Genomic DNA, 15,941 nt, shown 5'->3' with positions numbered 1-15,941 from the left:
TGATGACCTGTATTCTGGGACTTTCAAATATCCAACCCAGAAACCACATACAGCAGGTACACACAACTGCAGGTGCGTACATACACACACATAAAGCACATACCACTTCTATCTAACTCTCCTTCTGTTCTTTAATCATTTCTGCTTCTCATGCATCTCATGTGTAAAGACCAGTGTGTAAAATTTGAAAAGAACCCTACTGCAAAGTTTCAGGCTGGTCACCCCTTTTACACTGGGAACAGAGCCAGCCCAAGAAAGCTTGCTGCATGTACAGAATCTGACAGGACTAGCAGCTGAAGCTTACTTCAGCACTGATGATATAGCATACCACACCTGAATGCAGCAGGCTAGTTTAAGTGGTGCAGGTCAGGCCACAAGACATATACAGCTGTGTCCTCCAACAAAGGGGAATGGACAGGGAGTTCAGGAGTAACAGCTGAGGGACAGTGCCCCAGCATCTGCTGTCTGAGACAGTTGCCTCTCTCTGCCTAATAGCAGGGCACTGTCTGATTGGGAAGCTGATCTATACCTATTTCAAGTTGGGGCCCCAATCCAACTGTCACTTTTCTATAGTTTAGCTAAAATTATTTTTAATTCATGCCTACTTAAGTGCCAACGAGGCAATCTAACTTCTGAAAGTGTGGCACACACTATAAAACCATTCAATGGTACGAGGCCACAAGCCAGCAAAGATTCCATACTCTCTGGTCTAAAGACAGCACAGTTTGCATAATACAATATACACAACCTACTGTGTCATGTTTAAGATGTACAATCTTACCTCAAGTATTTTTGCTCTGCGTTTATTTTTACACACAAAAAAGGCTTTTTACAATGACATTTATAGAGATCATTGATTCAGCTAAAACACATTGCTGTTGTTGTTATGTGCCTTCAAGTTGATTACGACTTATCGCAACCCTATCAATCAGCGACCTCCAAGAACATCTGTCATGAATCACCCTGTTTAGATCATGTAAGTTCAGGTCTGTGGCTTCCTTTATGGAATCAATCCATCTCTTGTTTGGCCTTCCTCTTTTTCTACTCCCTTCTGTTTTTCCCAGCATTATTGTCTTTTCTAGTGAATCATGTCTTCTCATGATGTGCCCAAAGTAGGATAACCTCAGTTTCATCATTTTAGCTTCGAATGATAGTTCTGGTTTCATTTGTTCTAACACCCAATTATTTGTCTTTTTTGCAGTCCATGGTATGTGCAAAGCTCTCATCCAACACCACATTTCAAATGAGTTATCTGTTATCCGCTTTTTTCACTGTCCAACTTTCTCATCCATACATAGAGATCAGGAATACCATGGTGTGAATGATCCTGACTTTGGTGTTCAGTGATACATCTTTGCATTTGAGGACCTTTTCTAGTTCTCTCATAGCTGCCCTCCCCAGTCCTAGCCTTCTTCTGATTTCTTGACTATTCTCTCCATTTTGGTTAATGACTGTGCCAAGGTATTGATAATCCTCGACAAGTTCAATGTCTTCATTGTACAAATCTTCTGTTGTCATTAGTCTTTTTGACATTCAGCTATGGTCCTTTCAGCTTTGACCCACCTGCTTTTGTGCTTTCCTCTTTAACTTTCATCAACATTTGTTGTAAATCATTACTGGTTTCTGCTAGTAGTATGGTATCATCAGCATATCTTAAATTATTTATATTTCTCCCACAAATTTTCACACCTCCTTCATCTTGGTCCAATCCCACTTTCCATATGATATGTTCTGTGTATAGATTAAACAAACAGGATGATAAAATACACCACTGTCTCACACCCCTTCCTATGGGGAACCAAATGGTTTCTCCATATTCTGTCCTTACAGTATCCTCTGGTCCAGAGTATAGGTTGTGTATCAGGTCAATCAGATGCTGTGGCACCCCCATTTCTTTTAAAGCATTCTATAGTTTTTCATGATCTACACAGTCAAAGGCTTTGCTGTAATCTATAAAGCATAGGGTGATTTTCTTCTGAAATTCCTTGGTCCATTCCATTATCCAACGTATAATGATCTTTGGTGCCTCTTCCCTTTCTAAATCCAGCTTGGACGTCTGGCATTTCTTGCTCCATATATGGTAAGAGCCTTTATTGTAGAATCTTGAGCATTACTTTACTTGCATGGGATATTAAGGCAATAGTTCAATAATTACTGCATTCACTGGGATCCCCTTTCTTTGAAATTGGGATATATATTGAACGCTTCCAGTCTGTGAGCACTGTTTAGTTTTCCGTATTTCTTGACAATTTTTTTGTCAAAATTTGGACAGATTCAATCTCAGTAGTTTGTAGCAACTCTATTGGTATGCCATCTGTGCCTGGTAATTTGTTTCTTCCAAGTATTTTAAGAGCAGCTTGTACCTCACACTCTAAAATTTCTGGTTCTTCATCATACGGTTCCTCTGTGAATAAATCTGTCATCCTGGCTTCTCTTTTATAGAGTTCTTCAGTGTATGCTTCCATCTTCCTTTTATTTCATCTCGGTCAGTCAGTGTGTTCCCCTGTTGATTATTCAACATCCCTACTCTTGATTTAAATTTCCCTTTCATTTCTCTAATCTTTTAGAATAGGGCTCTTGCTCTTCCCTTTTTGTTGTCCTCTTCTATTTCTAGACAGTAACTATTCCAATAGTTCTTTGTCCCTACATACTAGTCGCTGTATTGTTGCATTTAGGGTTCTGACCGTGTTTCTATCTCCTTTTGCTTTTACTTTCCTTCTCTCTTTAACTATTTTAAGAGTTTCTTCAGTCATCCATTGAGGTCTTTCCCTCTTTTTAACTAGCGGCACCTAATAATAATAATAGCTATTGTTATTATGTTTTCCTTCTAGGCCGCCTTTTGGCCAAAAAGGCCCCCAAGGTGGCTTACACACAAATAAAAAACACAAATACAAAATACAAATAAAAACACTACAATTTACAAAAAATCAAACTAACAAAATTATAGCATTTCTAAAAAGCATCAACAGCTATCCTAAAGCATTCATCTTCCTGGTAAAGGACAGTCCCCAGAAAAATGTCACTAAAAGCAGGGGTGAGGGGGCAAAGCAGGTGGAAAAGCGTGCCCCTTGATGGTGCCAACACAGTATCTCCCCAGCAGCAGTACCTCTCAGTCTGTAGCTCCTCCTGATAAGGTCCAGGCAGAGGGGTGAGGCAAGACAGGTAGAAAAACTTGCCCCTTGATGACCCCAGCAGTCTCATCCCTGCAGCAGTACCTCTCAGTCTGCAGCTCCTCCTGATATGGTCCAGGCCAGAGCTTGGAAAAGTTACTTTTTTGAACTACAACTCCCATCAGCCTCAGACAGCATGGCCACTGGACTGGGCTGATGGGAGTTGTAGTTCAAAAAAGTAACTTTTCCAAGCTCTGGTCCAGGCAAGGCAGGTGTTAAAACTTGCCCTTTGATGGTCCCAGCACAGTCTCACCCCTACAGCATGTCTGGCTTCACTCCATAGTTCTTCTGGTTCTCTGTCAACTAAGCTTAAAGCCTCAAACCTGTTCCTTATTTGATCTCTATATTCTTCTGGGATGTTATTTAGATTGTATTTTGGCATTATGACTGCTCTGTTCTTCTTTAGCTCTACTCTGATTTTTGATATGACCAGTTCATGATCTGTACCGCAGTCTGCTCCTGGTCTTATTTTTGCAGAAAGTATGGAACTTCTCCATCTTCTACTATCAATTATATAATCAATTTGATTCCTATATTGACCATTTGGTGATGTCCACGTGTACAGTCATCTTTTCAGTTGCTCAAAAAATATGTTCGCAAGAAACAAATTATTGGCTTCACAGAATTCAATAAGCCTTTCTCCTGCTTCATTTCTGTCTCCTAAGCCCCATTTCCCCACAATTCCTAGTTCTTCTCTGTTCCCTACTTTTGCATTCCAGTTCCCCATGATTATCAGCACATCTTGTTTTGGTGTGTGATCAATTTCCTCCTGTACTTCTGTGTAAAATCCCTCCAATTCTTCTTCTTCTGTGTTTGCCACTGGAGCATAGACTTGGATGATGGTTATGTTAATAGGTTTCCCATTTAATCTAATTGATATCACTCGCTCAAACCTTGCATTGTAGCTCCTAATTGCTTTGCTACATCACTTTTCACTATTAAAGCAACCCCGTTTCTTCTTAATTTCTCATTTCCTGCATAAAATATTTTGTAGTTGCCTGACTGAAAATGTCCCATTCCCATCCATTTTAATTCACTCACTCCAAGTATTGTTATGTTGATACGTGCCATTTCTTGCTTGACAATTTCTAACTTTCCCTGATTCATGCTTCTCACATTCCATGATCCTATTTGTGTGTGTCATACAACTCTGGACTCTCCTTTCGCATCTGTGCGCATCAGCCTCTGGGCTTCCTTTCGGCTTTGACCCAGCTGCATCATTAGTCACAGCGCTACTCGTACTTGTCTTTTGTTATTCCCCAGTAGCTCGGTGAGTGCCTTCTGCCCTGGGGGTCTTATCTTCCAGCACTATCTTGTGTTGTGTTTTGGATACTCTGTTCATAGGGTTTTCATGGTAAGAGGTATTCAGAGGTTACCACTGCCTTCCTCTGAGTTTCCTCTGAGTTAAACACATTATGAATGTGGAATAATACATTTCCATAAGAGGCAGGTTTTACTTTATATCAAATTATTTAATGAAAAAATCAATGCTCTTCATCTACCCTCCCAAAATTAAGATACCAAACATCTGGATCCTGTCCTTACTTATGTGTTATAAATTTCTAGAAAGGAACATAATACCATTAAGTGGCTTTAATGTAAATTACTAAAGTGTGGTTGTGAATATAAAATTGGGGATGGAAGAAAGAGAACCATGTACACCATTTGGAATGCCTTGAAGGAAAGGCAGGATATAAATGTAAAATACATTCTCAGTCTATGCAGTACTGTTTATGTATTATTACATTAATCTCCTTTCATGCAAGTCTCAAGACAATTTACAACAAAAAATAGATAAAGGTTTAAAAACAATACAAAAACACCGAATGCATGCTGCTCTGTGTTGCATGCATGTGTGTTAGGGGCAATGCAAGGTGAGTGGTTAATGTGCGTAGCAACGAACCATCGTGCACATTCACCAGGCCTCATGGAGAATATGCACATCATTTGTCCATGAACTGCACACATTTCCAGGTCAATATACTTAATCTCCAACAGGCCTTGTGAACTTGGGGAACTTGTGGCCCTCCAGATAATGACGACGGGGTGATGGGAGGTCATAATCATCTGGAGGGCCACCGGCCTGTCCCCTACTTCTGGTTGGAATGTTTACAATACCCAATGTTTGCAATTTATTTTATCAAAACCCTTCTTTAGTGGTTTGTTGAGTAACTGAAAGGAGCCTCCATGAGTACAGTTTAAATATGTACTTAAGTCCGGTGGATTACTCCCTTTGAGCTCTTACAAATCCCCCTTTGAATATACATATAATGGAATACTAAAGTCCAAACACATGAGGAACAGACACAGCATTCACTTATGAGATGGGGTTGTGCAACCCCATCGTACAGCTAGTCTGAATAGAATAGATGTTAGCACCTTTGGGTATGCAGTTTAGGGAAATAGGATTATTTACTTCAGCAACTTTCTGTTCAACTCATGTTGTTGGCCTTAAACATGAGTTGAGAGAGTGGGTATCAAAACTTTGTAAGCCAATGCATACTATACTAACTACCAATACTGTAATATTATGGGTTGATTCACACATAATGCTCAGAACATGATACCTAGCGTGTATGTAAAGACAAATCAGGGTTTATGGAAACTGTAGGCAAACACTGCAAAAGTCCTCCTGACTGCACAGAACAAAGAGAGGAGTGTATGAGCACAAGCCTTTATTTGGTTTTGTTCTAGCTCATGTATGAAGTGCTAAACCAAGCTCTAATCAAGTTTCTAACCAAGCCAATTTAAAACAGTGGATTGTGGTTTGTTAAACCACAACCTCTGGTTCACAGACAAAGACAAGCCATAATTTATGAAAACTGAAAGTACAAATATCCCTCTCCTGGTTGTGGGGGAAGGGGACATAGGAACCCGAGGCTTCCCTTCAGGAGTGTTCTGGTTCATGTCTGTGGTGCTAAACCAGACCTATGTTTTACAAAACTTTGGTAAAATACAGGCAGTCACGAGGATTTTGAAGTCCAGTTGATTTCAGTCAGTGAGTTGAACATGTGCTTAACTTTCCCCTACAGAAACCAATGAGGCTTTATTTGAGCCGGGTTGAATTCCTTGTCCCATCAAATCTACAACCACAGAATTCACGAAGTCCATTATGTGAAATCCACCTAGCTGATACATACACTCCTATGTGGCTTCTTCTCTATCTGCCTTGCCCCTACACATCTATACCTCTTTCCCCTCTTCTGTTTCAGGTAACTCGGTCTGTAGAAGTCAGGGCTCATAACCTCCTTTTCAGCAATCTACACTTTATGCTGGGTGTGGATACTTAAGTCTTGACTTTTTGTAGAACATGTGCTCCTTTAAAAAAAAACCTGGTATCAATGACATTCATCACTACAACCCCCCCCCAATGATTGATGTGGAGTTATGACATTTTCAGTTTGTTTTATTCACAGTATAAGAATCTGATCAACATTACTTCTGGATCTTTGAACAGACAATGTTATTTGTAAGTGTTCCAACGTCTGCTGAATCTTTTATATTGACTTATGAATTGTAAATACCTAGAATACCGTATCAAAATTAAGCATGGTTTTAAAGAATTTCTAAAGCAGCCTTTCAAGTAAATTCCCAAAACAACCCACCTATACCTATGTAAGTCATATGTGGGCTAATATGGAAATGAAATTGTAGTACTTCCCTGTCTTACTACCTGGAGGCAAATCTCATTTGCCCTGTACAGCCAGATGACAGATATACAAACCAATAATAGAGAAATTGTATTTTAGAAATTAATTTTCAACTAAAGAGGCATACTCCTCAATTAAACCAATCAGAAGCCATAATCCAATTAACACAAGTACATGTTTTTAACCTTCATAAGCTATGGCCCCCTGTAACTGTTTGAACTATTTGTAGAACTATTTCTAAGCAAACCTGAGCCAGTTCATACTCCATGTATTCCTCAACCATTATGGGGTCAGTTGTCTGTGATGTTTCATCTACCCCACTCCTTTTCAACTGAAGATATAGATTTAACTTCTGAAGTATGAGGGGTCTAATTTAACCCTATTGAAATGAATGAGAAAATGAAGACACCAAATGTCTAAGCTGATTGGGGTCCATTCTATCTTCAACAACTTGCCAAAATAGGGCACAGAAAATTTAGAATTTTGCCTGTATAATAAATTCTAACAAACATTACAACGGGATTAAATTGGTCTGTCGGACCTCATGAGTAAGTATTATCCTTGGCAATTAAATGTACTCCAATTTGGCTTTATTTTGACAAGGGAGTTAAACACTGTGCAAGCTTGGAACACCAATTTTTTATTTGTAATTTTCTTTTGAGGGTAAAACCCTATTAGAGTACCTTGGTCCCCTCTGATTATTTACTAAGAGCCCAGTATTTCATCTCTGCCACATTTTTGGCTTCTTTTCTCTTCTTCTGTTAGAAGCCCAGTATTTCACTTATACATCTTTTATATTTTCTCCTCCAGAATTTCCCGATAGCTCAATGAGGAATTTAAGTTAACATTGTGGGTTCCAATGTACCCCAATAGCTTGTGTTAGACTATGTTTTTGGAATGAGTTATCAACAGAACCTATTTTTTAATATTAGAGTAATTTTAAAATCAGTTATTAATTTTCAGCTAGACTTTAAAGAGGTCCATTAAAGACGTCAAATAGCAGTTTGATACTATCGAGAGAGAAAACAGAGTGCAAGTGGTAAAGGAAACACGAATATTAGGAATATGTTATTCAAACAATATAGAACTATTAACACTTATATAACCTACTGGTTTAATAATTCTATAAAAAACTTTAAATTCAAGAACAGCTAGTAAAAATCAAGAGCCATTGGGGGAAAAAATAAACATTAAGAAAACATTATACCAACCCACCTGGTACTTGCATTTCCAACATCCACAACAGAAGTAGATATCTTCAGGAGGAGAAAATCTAACAGTTGATTACGAGTCCCCCACTTCCCAATATTGTTATCCATCAGGCTCTGTGATTTCCCCTATCCTGTTAGGCAAACAGGATTTTTCTGCATTTTCCTTAAAGAACTTGCCTATGCAAGATCAATACACAAATGAAATGCAGATTATAAGCATTCTTAGATAAACTGCTATCATCAAATACTGAATGCTGATCAGTAAGGTTACAGCCTAAGAGAGAATAAGCTATGGAAGAAAAATAGAAAGTGTAAAGGAGCTTCTTCCTAACTAGGAAACACTTTCCAACATAAAGACAAACAATTTACAGAATATTGCTGAGTAGATGTGTGATTGCACCATTACAGTATATTTCAAGTAATCCTGTTTTTACGTAACCTGTAGAAAACAGCAGGAACTTTTTGTGAAGGCAGTTCTTCCCAAAGAATGCTACATCCTAATCCACCATCTATGATCCCCATACAGTTATAATGGAAAAATTGGCATGAATCAGACAGGTCAAGCTCCAACAGCTGATCAAATACACCTCTAGATACAATCACTGTGGCAATCCATGTCCGATTACTCCCTTTTCTTCAGATAAATGCCATAAATTGAAATTAATTTCACTGCAATAATAATTCTACTGTTTAAATACTTTGGATCCTTACCTCATTCACCATCCCAATACTACTTTGATATAGATAACATATTCCCATTTTATTAAGATTGTGAGGTAGCAAACTGACCAGGTTTAATCCACTGAATCCCAGGCCAACCAAAGTGACTTTTTAAGATCCAAGTTCAAATTTTTCAGCGATACCATGCTGATGTTCAGCTTCTCAAGACCTCTCCCATATCTATATATGCAGTGAATTACACAGAAGCATTTATTATGTAATTCATTATTTGTATGGCACTTTACAATCCTTATCTGTTGTCACAACCACACTGAGGCAGATCCTATCTGTTCACATTTTATAAATGGGGAGATCTGAAACTGACCAGTCACCAAACCTCTGTATAAAATTCAAATGCAAATATAAAAGCTGCTTCATGTATTGTCAGTTGGGGTATCAGAACATCAGGACATCGCCAAGTTCTACTAAACATTATGGGAGGGGGAGTTAAATGCAGATTTCCCCCCCTCTTACAATGCAGAACGTTAAAGGGTTGCACACTGCAGTATGAACAAATTTATGGACAGAGAGCCTTTAGTCAGTACCAAAGTCAGTCTTGTACAGAGATTACCTGTTTGAGATTCTCCCAAAGATAATTACTACTTGAAACTTGATGTTGCCCATGCTGGAATTAGCAGCAACGTCTGTGCAGCACTCCAGTTGTAAGATTTCTAAGAATTGTTCTTGATATCAGTCAAGCAGAAATTGAGATTTTTTTGGGTGTGGCCGCTTTTTCTGGGGCATTAATCTTGATCAGGAAAAGACACAATCAACTTGTGTCCTAGACATTAACTTTTTGCATGACAGATAACCACCAGAATTGTACAGTGAGACATGTCAACTCTAATCACAGAAATTATAATCTTGACATTCCATACTGAAGTACAATGTTTAAAAGGAGCGGCAACTTTTGAGTTTACTAAAATGATATCGTACTTAAAGAAAAACCCAAGAATACCGAACTCTGCTTATTGAACAAGCTAGGAAGTGATCAGGTGTCTATGTTCATAAAGACCTGCATGGTTGCAAGGTATCATATGCAAAGAATGCAACTCAGGGAATTCTAGACGCCATTTGACAGTTACAATAAATAATTACCAATGGAAATGAAAACTGTCTGTTTACAATGCGATCAGAATTGTTCATGTGAAAAGTGGTTGATAAAATAGAGAACTTTATTTCACAAGTCTATTTGGAAACTGGTCTGCAATTCCAATTACCTGGATTAAGTTTGAAAAACATGGAGAGCACTTGATTTGCACTATCTACTACTTTGTTAGATCTGAACATAAAGGACAATCTGAATCTTTTTTCAACATAAACATAAAATTATGATAGCAGAAATTGATGGACCGTAGAAATTAAAATGCATTTGAAACAAAGATGCACTTGAATCTTACCCATCTCTTCCTTTGCTGACAATCTTAACTTCAAAATAGTATATTCCACAAGCAGCAGGTATGGGATGGGTAGCTCGAACAGAAGCAGCATCTTTTGGAGTTTTCCCATGGCCTGCAAAATATATTAAAATGCAAGTCAACATTTAATATTTTAGTAAAATAGAATTATAAATGAAGTATTCATGACACTTAAAGATCAAGTCATCCTAATGGCATCCACCTAGAAATGAGTATCAAATCCATTTGCAAAACAGTTCAAATGGCTGGCCCATTAAAAATGCAATATGGCTTTAGAAGTGTCCAACTACTATTTTTTTTAAGCTGAAGCATCAGCCAAGTTTGACCTAGTATTACATGTGCTTAAATTGCTTCTTTAAAACAAAGAAAATTTGGACAAGTATTTTGCTACTGATAGTGGAACCAAAGTATTATTATTGCAACAAGTTCTGTAAACCGCTTACAGGTTTTTTAGAATCAAGCGGCATATAAAGTCTTTTACACACAAAAATAAAACTTTTCTGTGTGTATATGTGCATGTAATAGATCAACAATGTATTAAGTATTTCACCTGATAGCCAGAGGCAACCAGTGATTCCATGCAGGCTAAAGAAAGGGCTAGCAAAGGAGGGGCAATTAGCTTCATTCCTCCTCTACTAGTTTGCTTCATTTCCATGCTGGCTGCAAAGGAAGGAAAGCCTGTCCCTGAGCTGTTCCTTTGTTAGAAGGCTTTAAAAAAAAACCTAGTCTGCTAAGAGGATACCTAGGACAAAAATAAAGGCTACAAGCCTTTTATTATTTATTATTGTTGTTAATAATATTTTTGCTGGCTATTAACTTTTACGGGCTTACTTACAAGCCCCATTATCCCCAGTCTGGTACTACACAGTAAATAGCCTCAATCATCAGCCAATCTCTAGGCCAAATTTCATCATGTTATACTTGAATGTACATTTGATCATATATTTTGCTTGACCATATCCTGCATTATGCAACATGGTTTTTAACTATCTGAGCTGCAGTTCTGCATAGTTAGGCTGCTTTAACTCCCACTGACTTCAACAGGATTTAAGCATCCCAACTCTGCAAGTGCAATTGGTGGGGATGCAAGATAGGGCCTTCTCGGTGGCTGCCCCCAGGTTCTGGAACTCTCTTCCTAGGGAAACACGAATGGCCCCTTCCTTGCTATCCTTCCGTCAGCAGGCAAAGACTTTTTTATTCCGACAGGCTTTTGGACTAGAAGATGTTTAAGATAGGGCCTCATAAGGTCTGTTGTATTGTTCTATGGTCCTATTCTTAATGTTTTAAATTGTCTTAGTATCTTAAGTGTATGTTTCATGGTTTTAATGTCACGAATAGTTTAATTCTATTTTAATTGTTTATTTTTGTATGTTTTTTTACCTATGTGTAGTTTTTATTTGTAAGCCGCCCTGAGTTCCAGTTTTGGAAAAAGGGCGGGGTAAAAATAAAGATTTATTATTATTATTATTACACTCATAGTATTTTGATATTATGATACTTTATTTCTGCAACAAGGACTTGTCAAATTAAAGAACGCCAGTTTTAAGTAATCTTGGCAAAAAAAGACATTTACACCTGCCAAGGTTGACTATTGTCTTTTTCAAACCACTATCTAGACTCATGACTAAATGTATTTGCAGATATGAAAGTTGCTTGGACACCTGCATGTCATTTCACCCAGAAATACACAATTTTTAAAATAAAATTGGAGGTGACTCCCACATTTGCATATATTTTCAAAAGTTGAGCCAAGGCATTAGCTTTGAGTCAAAGCATTATGAAAAGCGATAGCTCTGGTATTTTCAGAACAGGATAGAGGTAACTATCTCATTCCAATCCAGCCTGCCATTTATCGTAGCTTGCATGAGCAACAAGGAGTATATTTATTTATTATTTTCTTACATTTATATTCCGCCCTTTCTTTAATCAAGGCACTGATTAATGGCATTGACAAGACATAGACCTGCTAGCTTCAGCAAGGTGGTGGTCTCATGTGCCTTCAGATTATGCCATACTTACTTTCTGCTATGTCTGAAGAATTAGTTCTATTTCTTTAGCAATTTGTATGGACTATGGGATATTTATGAAACAGGTAGCGAGATCTACTCTAGTTGTGCTACTGGGGCACTAAAATCAACTTCCAGAAAAGGAAGCCACAGATTGCCAATGTCAGATGCAGTGAAAAAGTCTACAGGCCACATTCTGACCATTCCAGTTTTTAACAATACATAAATCCCTGGACTTATAAAACAAAAGTTATGAAGAATCCTTATAGATGCTGATGGACACTGAAAGCCTAATGCAAAAATGAAAAGCCACTACTAACTAAACGAGCAACTACATTTTATGTTAATCTACAAATTTGTACAAGTATACAATAAGTGAAATAACCCATCACCAGCTTGGTTTATTTTTAGCATATTTTAACATACAGCCATGTTTCTGCTATTCTGTAGTCAACTGAATGTTTCCTATATTTTAGAGTCAATGAACTAAGACTTACTGAGGAAGCAAGTAAGTGTTTAGGATACAGAATACTGCTCAGAGCGTCAATGTAGTGTCACCAGCAATGACACTGTATTCTTAACATTATACTGTTCCTATAATAGCGCTGCAATGGCACAGTGCTCCAATGGCACATCCAGGCCAAATCCAGCAGGGTTACCAGGAGGGCTTCCTTAGTCAGCCAGAAACTTCCCAAAGGCCGACAAAACTCAGTCAATCCAGTAGATTCTATTTTAACTGATCCTCCATCCCCATGATCCCAGCAGTTACAAAATAATGATCTTTCTATGACAAGAGAGTCAGGTTCCCCCAAATACAGACTGCCCTCATACATCCAGAACACTAACTATAGAGTATGACCTGTTGAATGTGTTGGAATGATAATACACTGGGGCAGCCCCATCTTGGCAATGAAGTCCTGAGCTATCCCTGATGAGAGACCTCTGGAATGAATACTGAAATCCATGGGTTGCCAATATGGTATCCTCCAGGTGTTATTGGACTAAACGTCAGTCAGCCCCAGGTGAAGAATTAGAAGCTGCAGTATAGCAACATCTGGAGGGCACCACATTGGTTACCCTTGCTCCAATCTGTAATATTTTCCTTATTTTATTTTTAACGTTTGGCTGCAGTCCTTCCTCCTGTGCAGTGGAGTTAAATTCTCAGCGAGTCAACTTGAACTTTGTCCCAAGCAAAACAAAGAAGACTAAGGCCACTCATTTTTTGTGAGTTTTTTTTGTCATGGCATCTATTATATAAAAATCTCATTAGCATTAAACATCAAAAACATCTTTTTAAAAGCTAACGGTAGTTCAATGTTTATATTTGATCACTTGCACTAAATTCCATTTCCTGTGAAGAAAGATTTTAAAATGCTTAATATATGAACAGCAATCCCTTTTCAGTATTCAATCCAACAAGGATTCATTTTTATATGCTCTTCATCTTAGATAATGTTAACACAAAAATATATTAGATCCACAACTTATTTTTAGAAATAGCACAATCCCATGGATGTTTACTCAGAAGTAGTAAACCTCACATAATTCCATGATACGTTTTCACAGTAAGTGGGTACAGGATTGCAATCTGAGGGTGCAAGCAGACATACATAGTATGTGCTGAGTCCACTGTGAAAGATGCTCACTGGACTTTAGATGAATGTACCATCTTCTTACAGAAGAAACTCAGGAGATACCTGTTCTTCTAGTTTGGCAATAAAAGTCAGATTTACACAGCACTGATTGGCCAATTCTTGTGTCACATCATGAAGCCCCCCACCCCCACTTCTTGGAAGGAGGGCTGTGCATAGTGCTAATCTGCTGACCCTCTTGTCAATTTACAAAGCTTCTCATCCCTCCCCACTTTTGGAGCAGAATTTAGTGTAAAAAATGCTAAACAAAAAAACCACACACCAAATGTTTAATCATATAACCACTGGGGTGCTTTGAAAACAAAAAGCAGAGCAGACAGCCCACACAAGTTAGAGGAGAACAATCAGCATTCAATTCAAGGCCTGGTACATTTATGAATTTAAATGCATTATTTGTACTCTTGAGGAACAAGGGGAGAGCAGAAAAAAGCCTGTCCATTTGCACCTGTTTTCATGCATGTCCATATGCAGCCTGTGTTAGGTAGTAATGTATAGCATAGTACTTTATTTAAAATATCAATACTACAAAAAGGTAAAAGGTGATTTTAAAGCAAAATAAATATTCTAGTCAATGTAGTGTTTTTATCTGATTTACAAACATCCCAAGGCTAACCATATTATCAGTTAGTTCATTATGTGTTAATGCTGGAGAGGATTTAACAGGAAGCATTTAAACTTAAATGATCTGAAAATTAATGTAGACATTACTGAAACATGAAGCTAACCTTACTGGAAGATAAGCAAACTTTCTCACTACAACATATGGCTGCACAGATAGCTCAGGAACATACAGACAAATTCTAATATTCTTACATTACTCCCCATCTCAACCATATTCTATACAAAACTTGGCTATGGAGATCTCTCACCTGTTCACCAATTTCATGCTTTTATTTCCCCTATCTAAAGTTTAATGAGGAATCCCATTTGTTTCATTAAAGTTTTGATAGGTCCTTAAATTGATATGGCTGACTGCTAAAGCAATAACTGACAAAGAACTGAACTTATCTCAAATTTCATTATATGCAAAAACACAATTGCCTTTTCTTTCTAATAACTACTCTCTCTCATTTTCTAACCCTTTAAGTCACTGTGCAAGTCATTTTTCTAAGTATCGTTTATCATTTATTCTTTGATATTTAGTACCACTAGATGTTATAACTTACACAGTGAGGTTGCTGCTTACATGAAGTAACTGTTTTTCTATCTAGAAATGCCACCATCCCTCACAATGAAGAGCTATTTCACTACTTTCCTACTCAGGTCCAAGCAAATTGTTTGTCTTAAAGTTACCCCTCCATGCCATGCCTTACCAGATACACTTCCATAGTTTTAAATGATACATACCTAGTCAAATCTTCAGTATTCTTCTCTCCACATCCTCAGTCAATTAAAGATATTTTTAATAACAGTCATTAACAAGTGTTGCATACTTGTCTATGAATAAGTTACAGATTTTTCCTTTTCTCCACAGGTGTGGTCACACCGCACAGCAAGTTTTCTGAAGAAAATGCAATATACTCCTATTTCTGAGCAGGGCAGTACAGTGAAAAATGATGCCACTAAATATAGTTGTACATTATGCCACACCGTACATTATGCCACATCATAAGTATGCTATACTTGTTAACACAATATCACTCAAGGTAACAAAGCCTAAATAAATAAATAAAACAGAAGTGATAGTTGAGACAGCCATGTATTAGGCCCAAAATTGTAGACCACTACATAACAGGCATACTTTACCAAGCAAAAAATACATAAATAATTACACACGTGAACAAAATAGGAAGAACAAGTTAATGCCAACAATTTTCTTACATACAATGTTTCCATACAACACAAGAGCGGTGTTCAAACAAACAAAAAATATAAAGATATCCTAAGAGGAGGGCTTGGGAAATTTTAAATTCCAGGTCATCTAAAATTCATGTTGGCACCTAGGGATATGAAGTATTATTTCTGTTCTTGCCCCTAGAAATTAAGTGCTGAAGCATAGGGACCCTTTCCTAGCCTTTGAAAAAGATGCCAAACTATTAACTTACCAACTTTTGCCAGTTTGCATGAAACTTAATGGTCAAGTACTGAGTATTTTGTACTGAGTACATACACGA

At 37.6% G+C, this 15,941-nt stretch overlaps 1 protein-coding gene across 1 annotated transcript in view; it reads right to left on the bottom strand.

The window, feature by feature from the left end:
• The window catches only part of RANBP9 (RAN binding protein 9), a 50,970-nt gene that overhangs the window by 32,398 nt on the left and 2,631 nt on the right, over positions 1–15,941 (bottom strand). The window contains exon 2 of the mRNA XM_061592759.1: positions 10,152–10,263. Within this exon, the coding sequence (XP_061448743.1) occupies positions 10,152–10,263 (112 nt within the window). The remainder of the gene's footprint in view (positions 1–10,151; positions 10,264–15,941) is intronic.

Source organism: Rhineura floridana, chromosome 1 (genome assembly GCF_030035675.1).
Source record: "Rhineura floridana isolate rRhiFlo1 chromosome 1, rRhiFlo1.hap2, whole genome shotgun sequence".
Taxonomy (NCBI): domain Eukaryota; kingdom Metazoa; phylum Chordata; class Lepidosauria; order Squamata; family Rhineuridae; genus Rhineura; species Rhineura floridana.
Note: the sequence above shows the minus strand (reverse complement) of the source record. Positions and strands in the feature narration are given on the sequence as shown.